The sequence below is a fragment of the Lissotriton vulgaris genome, chromosome 12 (assembly GCF_964263255.1).
Source record: "Lissotriton vulgaris chromosome 12, aLisVul1.2, whole genome shotgun sequence".
Classification (NCBI taxonomy): domain Eukaryota; kingdom Metazoa; phylum Chordata; class Amphibia; order Caudata; family Salamandridae; genus Lissotriton; species Lissotriton vulgaris.
The window spans coordinates 132,981,681-132,992,044 of record NC_141700.1 but is presented as its reverse complement, the minus strand read 5'-3'; the positions used below and the strand labels follow the sequence as shown (position 1 = coordinate 132,992,044).

General features: G+C 46.5%; 1 protein-coding gene across 3 annotated transcripts in view; it reads right to left on the bottom strand.

The window, feature by feature from the left end:
- Positions 1–1,255: 1,255 nt before the first annotated feature.
- The window catches only part of LOC147673643 (protein S100-A16-like), a 126,582-nt gene continuing 117,473 nt past the window's right edge, over positions 1,256–10,364 (bottom strand). For all 3 annotated transcript variants that reach the window (XM_086947581.1, XM_086947580.1, XM_086947582.1), the window contains exon 5: positions 1,256–1,729. In XM_086947581.1, the coding sequence (XP_086803707.1) occupies positions 1,598–1,729 (132 nt within the window). In that variant the 3' untranslated portion in view covers positions 1,256–1,597. The remainder of the gene's footprint in view (positions 1,730–10,364) is intronic.

Here is a 10,364-nt window from a genome sequence, read left to right as displayed (position 1 = left end):
AACAGAAGACCATACGGCTACTCAGAGACCGCAACATATGATGGGTGTCATCACAGCTAACGGACTAAGGACTGCAGCCGACAGGCAGGATTTTACACCCCCTTCCAGCACAAGCCCATGTAGAATGGAGCTGGTTCTGACTCACATCTGCTGATCTTAACTTAGCCCACATCAGTTTGATAAGGTTCCGGTCTCCGGCTCAAAAGCACCAGAAAAGCATGCAGGACGCAGTAGACTGCAGAGAAACAGAATCAAACCCTGAACCCACAGCAGTCTACTGTTATAGAAGGAAATAAGGCAGTTTTAAGAGATTTGCCCTGTCATTTAATAACAGCAAGCTATATGTATTTAACCATTATAGCACGCTGCTGTGGGCAATAACAGTTCTTAAATGCAACAAACCTAGGTTATTGGCTTAAGCCGCAGACGACGGCCTAGACAAGGGTAAGGAGCCTTGACAACTGTTATTGCCTGAGCCAGTAGTGCTATAAAACTAATAAAACATGACACCCACGGGTGGTGGGACTAGAATGTTCTAGGTTAAAAGGGAGAAACAGAAAGAAGAACATTGGAACATTTTAGCAGGATTTCGGAACCAGTCATTATTGGCCCAGAGCCAATCTATGGTCTTCCATACTGTCCAATGTTCTAATAAAATTGAGTGTAAAATGGAATCATGCCACTGACATACCATAATTATATGTAGGCTCCTGTGCTCTAGCCAGTGATAGTACTGTGTATTATGCAAACTTTGTGATACAAATCAAAAGTATCCTGACTATCATGCTAAATCTGCATTCGGGGGCAAACAAAATTTGTATATTGTAACTCAGCAATCAGGTGCAAATGGAGCGCCGACTGAGGGTTTTGGCCACACAAATCCCTTCAGTAATAACCTGGTGGCTTAAGCGCCACAAAAACAGTGTACAAAGCTAAATGCTCTGCACCTGTACTGGTCAGGGACCAGGCATTATTTCCCTCCTCGCTCAATCTGAATCGGGCACAAACACTGTCTGGGCAAATCCCACAACCATGTGATAAAGGAATTTGCCCAGTGTGGTTTTGTTCCCATTTACACCAAGCTCTTCAGAACAAGGCTCTTAGAATTGTCTAGGATTTATGCTGGGAATATCTCAGGGTCCTAGAAATGCCTTCCCAAGCATACATTGTTCACTGTCTAGAAACACTGCGGCAGTAACTTATTGTTTTGAGAGTGAGAAGCAAAGAAAAATATGGAAGAAATGAAAAACGCATATACAATTTAAGAAACCGCTTTATTGAAGTTTACCATACTCGGAAGAAGCAAATTCTCCATATTATTGTTCTGATGGTCCTTCCTGAGAACCATGCTTTACTGTAGTGCAATATGGAGATTTTCTTAAACGCAAGAACTTTTGGAGGAGTCACAAAGTGGGGGAAAGTCATGGACTGAACTCCTGCCCTAAGGAAGAGCTCATCCTTGAAAACACATGATTCCATGGCAGACTAGTCCATCTGTCTTTCCTCCTCTGCATCCTTTCTCTACAAAAGCTCCATCTGCATCTTTTCCACTCGCTTGACTGCCTTCCTCCAGATCTTGCGCTGTAGCCTGGATCTATCAATGCTTTTTCTTTTCTTGTTTCTTTAGATCGTTGGCAAACCTTTCAATTATCTTCCAGTATTCAGAGAATTCAATGTCCTGGCTCTTAGAATCAAGGCCCTTCAGCACCTGGCCAGGATCTGAATACGCCTGTATATAAACAGAAAGAGCAGGTGATAGGAAATTGGGAAACATTAAACGCGTAATGAAAGGCATAGAAAGTGAATAGTAGGGTAAAGGAGTGAAGGATGAGTAAAAACACAGGTCAAGGCTTTTAAGAAGAGAAAGTGGAGGCCAGAAGAATAAAAGCACCACAAATTAAAGAAATGTTAGTCTCTTCATTGATTCAGTACGTCTACTGAAAACATTTTATAAACATTTATGGTCAATTGTATTAAACAGTCAATTATTTACTTACAGCCACTTAAAATTACAACTTCCAATGTTGATTCTAGTCTCTGAAAATTGTAAAACTTCAAACCAAGAAACAGTAACTGCTTTGTTTATTGATATAGGAGTAGTGTTTGGCAGGCGATTAGCCCTTACTGCTCCCTAAAAAAGTAGGAACTTAAAAAATTGGGAAACATGCAGAGAATGCAGATCACATGCTATTACATCTGTAACCATTTTCTAGAAAGTCTTTTTGTCATAAACTAATGCTCATGTGCCAATTCAGACCTTTATCGAATGCTCCAGCTTAATAGAACAAATGCTTACATGTAGAGTCAGATGGACCACTTAATCAGTTGTAAGGAGTAGTTTCTTACCTGTAACTCCAGTTCTGTAGTAGGGGTATCTCTGTTATAGTCATAATCTTGTGAATAGTCCCGCCCATGTGCGGGGACCCCGGAGCAATCGAAATAGTCTCTTAAGTTGTCTTCTTCTGCAGACCTGCATAGACACTTAAGAGAAAATCAAAGACAAATAATGCAGCCTAAAACTACAAGGCTACATCATCTCGAAGTGAAAAAGATAGCCAAATAATATTAAATTTTACACATTTTGTAAAGTTTCACACCTAGAGAAACTTCCCTTCACAAAAATCTTTTGTCATGATAGAGAGGAAGGGCTGGACAGACAAGTCCCATAGGCTGCCATTATGTGTCTGGAAAAGGATACCGTGCCTTTAAGGAACTCTCCAGAGACCCTCTGTATCCCAGGATGCACAGACAAAGGCCTTTTACTTTCAGTTCTTATTGCAGGTGTATAAAAGCCAGGCCTGTAGCATTCAGTATCTTATTGTTTCATCCACCGGGGAGGGGGGCGGGCGCTTATGACAATAACAGAGATACCCCTACTACAGAACTGGAGTTACAGGTAAGAAACTACTCCTTCTGTAGCAGGGGATCTCTGTGTATAGTCATAATCTTGTGAATAGAATGGCAATCCCATCCCAACAACGAAAACAGCGGTGGAGGAAACAGACACAACCACTACTGTGCAAACAGATTTCTCAACGAAGCCTGCCCAACCTGAGCGTCTGCCCTGGCATCAGAGTCCAGGCAGTAGTGTTTGGCAAAGGTATGGACCGACTTCCACGTGGCAGCCCTACAGATATCTGCAATGGGAACATTACGTAGCAAAGCTGTTGTAGCCGGTTTGCCCCTGATGGAATGAGCCTTAGGCTTACCCCGTAAGGTCTTGTTAGCCTTTTGGTAACATAACTGGATACAGGACACAATCCATCTAGAAATGGACTGTTTAGATGTGGCCAGGCCAGTCCTGACCGAATCATAATTGACAAACAATTGGTCTGACCTACGAATGCCCTTGGTCTTATCTAAGTAAAACTTCAACACCCTTCTTACATCCAGGGAATGAAGAGACCTCCCCGTCGGAGAGGAAGGATGTTGAATAAACGTAGGTAAAGTTATAGTCTGATTGACATGAAAATCAGAAATCACTTTAGGCAGAAACTTAGGGTGAGTCCTCATGACAACCTTAGAAGCATGAAACACAGTATAAGGCTCTTGGCAACACAAGGTCTGAATCTGACTCACCCTGCGGGCCGATGTTATAGCCACAAGGAAGGCCGCCTTCCAGGACAGATGCTGTAAAGAAGCCTTATGAATAGGTTCAAAAGGTTCCTTCATCAACCGGGACAGCACCACATTCAGTTCCCATGAAGGCGCCGGGCGTCTAACAGGGGGAAATACTTTCTTCAATCCCTCCAGAAAATCTTTAATTACAGGAATCTGGAAGAAGGATGTTTGTGAAGGGCATTTCCTATACGCAGTTAATGCTGCGAGGTGAACTTTACTAGAATGGAAATTAAGGCCAGATTGAGCCAAATACAAGAGATATGGAAGGATGACATCTTCCTTGCAGGAGGTAGGACGAGCGTTCTTGGACATGCACCAGATGCAGAACCTCTTCCACTTGTAGGCATAGGAAGTTCTAGTGGAAGGTCTCTTAGCCTCCTTGAGTATCTACATGCAGTTGTCAGGCAAGTTCAAGTGTCCATACTGTACTATCTCAGGAGCCATGCCGCCAAACTCAACGATGAGAGGTTGGGATGCACCGTCTGCCCCCCGAACTTCGTTAGAAGGTCCGGCCGACATGGAAGCCGCAGGTGGGGTTGGAGAGACCGGTGGAGCAGGTCTGTAAACCACCACAGCTGAGGCCACTCCGGAGCAATGAGGATCATTCGCGCTCTGGACTGAGACAGCTTGATGAGTACTGCCGGAATCAGGGGAATGGGTGGAAAAGCGTACAGAAAGCAGTTCAACCAGCTGATCCATAGCGCATTTCCCAGAGTCCCCGGTTTGTAAAACCTGGAGGCGAAATCTCTGCATTTTCTGTTTTCCGCGGTGGCGAACAGATCTATTTCTGGAGTGCCCCATCTTTTGAAGAGGTTTTCTAGCACCACGTCGTTTAGAACCCACTCGTGGTTTTCCTGGACGAGCCTGCTGAATGCGTCCACCTGAGCTTTCTGCACACCTGGTAGATGGGTAGCCGTTATCGTCAGTCCTCTGGCTAGCAGTCAGTGCCAGATCGCCTGTGCTTCCTGGGACAGTGTGCGCGATCTTGAGCCCCCCTGCTTGTTGAGGTAATACATTGTGGTCGTATTATCGGTCTGTACAAGCAAAGAGTTGGTCCGGAAGGACGGATGAAAGGCCTTCAGCGCCAAATGCACAGCTCTGAGTTCCAGGAAATTGATGTGGTACATGAATTCCGCCTGGGACCACGTTCCTTGGATCTGTAGATGGCCGGAATGCGCTCCCCAGCCATGGAGAGAAGCATCCGTGACAATAGTCTGCGTGGGAATGTCCTAGTGTTACGGAACACCCTTGAGGAGGTTCTCCGCTGAACACCACCATCTCAGGGACTGTTAAGCGTGTAGAGACAGTTGGATCCTGTCGTCCCAGCTCCCTTGTTTCTTGTCCCATTGATCCTCCAGACATTCCTGCAGCGGTCTCATATGGAGGCGTGCATGTGGTGGAGGAAGATGCAAGAGGCCATTGACCCCAGAAGAGAAGACATCGTCCTCACTGTAGTTGATGGAATGAACATAAGAGCCTCAGCCTTCCGAAGGATCGATAAGCGCCGCTCCCCCGAAGGAGACACGCTTGCTCTGAGAGTATTGATGGAGGCTCCCAAGTACTGCAGGCACAGAACAGAAGTCGGAACGGACTTGGACATGTTGATGTGCAAACCAGCTGGTTCAACAGAACGGCCGTCCTGTTGAAATGCAATTGCGCTTCCTGGAAGGTGGAGGCTTTGATCAGCCAGTCGTCCAGGTATGGGTAGACAAACACGTTGTTCTTTCTCAGCTGCGCTGCCACCACTGCCATGCATTTTGAAAAAGTCTGGTTGCAGACTTCAGACCAAACGGTAGTACGGTGTATTGAAAGTGATTGGTGCCGACCAGGAAGCGCAGGAACTTCCGGTGTTTCTGTGCAATGGGCACATGGAAGTACGCATCCTGCAGATCTATTGCGCAAAGCCAGTCTCCTCGGTGCAGCTGAGGATAGATCTGGTGCAAGGACAGCATGCGGCATTTCTCCCTGCGAATACATTTGTTTGCTTGTCGCAAATCCAGAATGGGCCTAAACTCGTTTTTGCCGTTTTTGCGTACCAGAAAGAACCTTGAGTATAGACCCTTTCCCCTTTGAGACAGAGGGACGTCTTCTAACGCCCTTTTTCTTAACAGGGTATTGGCCTCCGCTTGTAGTTCGCGCAGCTGGTATTGCGAACAAACCAGTGGAATAGCTGGAGGAGGGTTGACAAAGCGAAGACTGTATCTACTGCAAACAATATTCAGCACCCACTTGTCCTGAGTAATTTCTCTCCACTTGCCAAGTAATGCTTCCCCCCACCGGAGCGGGTAACGGACGAGGGGGAAGCAACTTCACAGGGCTTAGACTCGGCCGAGCTCTTATTCGCCAAGGAGGCCTGCTGGCCACCTATACCCCTTTGTTGTTTCTGGAAAGGCTGACGCTGGTATTGCTGTTGTTGCTGCTGCTGTTGGCCACCTTGCCCTCGCTGATATCTCTGGGAAGACTTCCGCTGTTCCTTCGGTTTCTCCAAACCGACAGCTTTTAACGTTTCTACTTCCACCTTCATGTGGGCCATCTCCTCATCCACATGAGTCCCGAAGAGGGTAGATCCAGAAAAGGGCAAGTTAGCAATCCGCTGTTGCGCTTCTGATTTAAGCGATGTCAGGCGCAACCAGGAGTGGCGTCTCAAGTTTATGCCATGGCAGTACCCATGAGCAGCCAGGAGAGAGGCGTCTGCTGCCGAGCTGATGACCTGATTCGAGACCATCATGCCCTCATTCAATATCTCCTGGAAGTCTTCTCTCCTGTCCCTCAGAAGGAGCTCATTGAACTGTTGCAGGGACTCCCACTAGGAACGGTCATACCGACCCAAAAGCGCTGGTGCACTTGCCGCTTTCATCGAGGTGGCAGCTGTACTGCAGACTTTCCTTCCTACCAAATCCATTTGGCGGCTCTCCTTATAGGGAGGGACTGTAGCAGAAGGAGCCATAGAGTGCTGCTTCCTGGCCGCTGTCACAATGACAGACTCCGGGACAGGATCTGTTCTTAAGAACGCTGGATCCGAATACGGGGGTTTATACTTTTTTTAAAGTCGAGACGGCGCCGACTTCACCGGGGACGGTGTCAGAAACAGCTCCATGGCTGGTTCCTCCAGTCCTGGCACCAACGGCAGCAAAGGTCGAGAGAGGTGCCTGTGCTGCAACGTTTCAAAAATCACCGAAGTGGAAGGGGTGGGCACAGTCAACGTGATCCCAAACTTCGCTGTCCCTCGCAGCAGCACATAGTTGAAAGTCACAATGTCATCCACTGGCGACACTCTCGTTGGAGGAGAGTCCGACAAAGTGGGAGAGTATCTCCTGTCACTGGACGAGTCCATGTACCTGGACCGTGACCTTTCCCTCCGCCGGCGATGACTAGACCTTGTCGATGATCTACGCTCACTGCGAGAGCGATGCCTCCCTCTAGATCTTGACCTTGGCTTTCTGGGCCTTGCAGGAGCCACCGGCCCAGGAGGCTGGGGAAACGGAAGCGGCTGAGCCGGAACCAAAGGTTGCGGTTGTGGAGGCCGAGGCGGAGGAGGAGGTGGTGGAAGTGGAGGCAGAGGAAGAGGAGGAGGAGGAGGAGGAAGTTGCGGAAGAGGAGGCATAGGCATCCTGGGCCTTGCAAGCGAATAGGTCCTGGAATAATCAGAGTCCGGTGACCTAAGGACTCTCCTCTTCTTACGAGCAGGCCTCGGGGAGGCCGCTCTGGAGGCAGACCTCTCTAAGCGCGAGCGCCAGCGCCGCCGCGACCAGGAACTCGCCGATGACGATGACACGCTGACCACAGAGGCACTAGACACCGTTCTGGGCCTCGACTTACCCTTCCACATCCACATCGACTTTTCCCTCCTCGACGTCGATCTCTTTGACTTCTCTCTTCTCGACGTCGATCTTCCTGACGTCGAGGAACTCCCCGACGTCGAGCGTCTTCGCCTCATCGACGATCTTTCTCTCCTCGAAGGGATCTTCGTGTCGACGTTGAAGGCAAACGGCGGTGTCCCCTCGACGGCGAGCGCCTGGCTTTTCGGGACTCATCACGACATCGATGGTGTGTCGACCCCGGGGAAGTCCTCGACGTCAACCTCGTCAGAGGTATTGAGGTCCTACCCCTCGACGCCGAACGTCGACGTCGCTTCGACCCAGAGCCCTGGGTCGACGGGGAGCAGATGATAGTCATACCTCTCATCGCCGACGATGAAGTCATCGACGTCAACCGAGACCGGTGCCTTTTCTGGCCTGGGGAGCCCCCCAGAGGCCGATGCACGGGCAGAGGACGATGACAGAGTCCCTCCATGCCCAGAAGTCCCACCTGGTTCTTGATGTCTCCTCTGCTCCAGGCCTTGGAGACCAATGTTCTCCCTGTCACGCAGGGTCCTCCAGGATAAAGAGTGACAGATATTACAGGAGTCAGGGACATGGGTAGAAGGGAGACAGAGTATGCACACTCTGTGGGGGTCAGATTTAGCCTTCTTCCTACCACACTCAGGGCACTTGTCGAATAAAGCTGGCATTTCGACAGAAAAGAGGTGGCGAAACTGGTCAAAAAAGACAGCACTGGAAGAGGAAGACCCCAGACGTCGAGTGAAACACTCAAAACACTAGAAAAGCTCCAAAAATAGAAGATATACCCAAAAAGGTAGAGCTCAATGCTCCAGGGTCCTGCTAGCAGGAGCCGGAAAAAAGAACTGAAAGTAAAATGCCTTTGGCTGTGCATCCTGGAATACCGAGGGTCTCTGGAGAGTTCCTTAAAAGCACGGTATCCCTTTTCCAGACACATAATGGCAGCCAATGGGGCTTGTCTGTCCAACCCTTCCTCTCTATCACGACAAAGGATTTTTGTGAAGGGAAGTTTCTCTAGGTGTGAAACTTTACAAAATGTGTAAAATTTGATATTATTGGCTATCTTTTTCACTTTGAGATGAAGTGCTGGCCAATGTAGCCTTGTAGTTTTAGGCTGCATTATTTGTCTTTGATTTTCTCTTAAGTGTCTATGCAGGACTGCAGAAGAAGACAACCTAAGAGACTATTTTGATTGCTCCTGGGTCCCCGCACCTGGGCGGGACTATTCACAAGATTATGACTATACACAGAGATACCCTACTACAGAACCAGTAGGTACAAAAAAGCTTCTGACAGCATAAAATACAGGTGCAGTCTAAGAGTGCTGAAGGAGCTAAAGTGTGAATCCATATCCTCAAGTGAAGGTTTGTAGGATTCAGATGGCCTGCGTTTCAAATGACCATAATACTCCAGTTTTTGCTATACTACTTCTGTTTATATAGCTATCAAGACACAGGCAAATTAGCCCACACATACTCAAAGGATACTTGATTAACTACCTGCTACTGTACCAGACTGAAACAGAGACATTAATTCATTTCTACAAATAAACGTTTCACACAAGTTGATCAATCAAGTTATGGGGAATTTGGAATCAAATACTTAATTTCTCTGTGGGATCAGAGAACAATAAACAATATTTTTAAATAACAAATTGGTTAGCTGCACAACAAAAAATATATTTTCTCATTGTTACTAGAAAGCAGAGATGTTCGACCAAGGTGCAGGAAGGCAAGATCCATGTTGAATTATCAGAATAGGAACTATCTAAAAGAATCCCATGTAGTTTAACATATGTAAATATATGTTTTGAGGATATTCTGAAAGTTATGCATGGACCTGGCCCTTCTAGGCCAGAATTAGGCACAGATACCCTGTCAAAACGTGGTGGATATCCTAATTTCCCTATTACAAATTACATAAACCATAGTGCGCATGTAATAAGTCAGCTAGGACATCTGCCATGTCTGTGATGGGGCATCTCATCCGCCACACTCTAACATAGAACTGCAGTATCTTGGAGGGTAACACTTCCAATTAAGCCTCTCTCGTTACCAAGGCACTAGCTGACCTGCAGCTCTGTTTCAAGGACTTAGTAATGTAGTAGTCCAATTTCTTTGCTTTTGCTGAATGATTGCAGAGAGTATTTTGCTTTAGGATAAATTATGTTTGTGTTAATAAAGTGATAATTCACAATGAAGTTCAATAGTCTAGCTCTGACTCTTTCATTCCTCTTCACATTCCTGGGGAAACTTACATTTGAACTAATTTGATTTCAGCTTGTTATTTGAAAATGTTCAGTTTCTTCACTTTGGTTTCTTACTTAAAGGTTGATTCTATATCACCACAAGGCTGGCCTTTTCCTTATTATTTCTGCATGATGAACATTTTTATATAGGTGCTTTACCGAAACGCGTCTGTTATGAGTGCACAAATAATCCAATAAAAAGAATAATTCTTCTCCTGTGAGTGCTGGTCAGAATTCTGTTTGGAGCCTAAAATACATAAATAAATAAATATATATATATATATTCCAAAAGTTCTAGTAGGCGTGCTCTCAGTGTACACTCGAACCACGCAAGAAGTTGTGTGGTTCGAGTGCACTATACCCTGATAGTGCGCCTACTGGAACTTTTGGATTTAATCTGGAAAGAGCAACAAGGCAAGGATATATATATATATATCTATATACAAAACGCTCCGCTGCCTATTGAAACAGCAAGGATCATCACTCTCGTTGATTTTAAATCCAATTACGAATTTATTCATGCACAGAAAATAAACAACAAACGCGTTTCAGCTTCAGCCTTCGTCAGTGTCGACGGGTGCAATAGAAACGGAAGTACATATAGGTTAACATTAACAAAACTAACGAAGGACAGTTCATTTACAAATGGTCAGCAC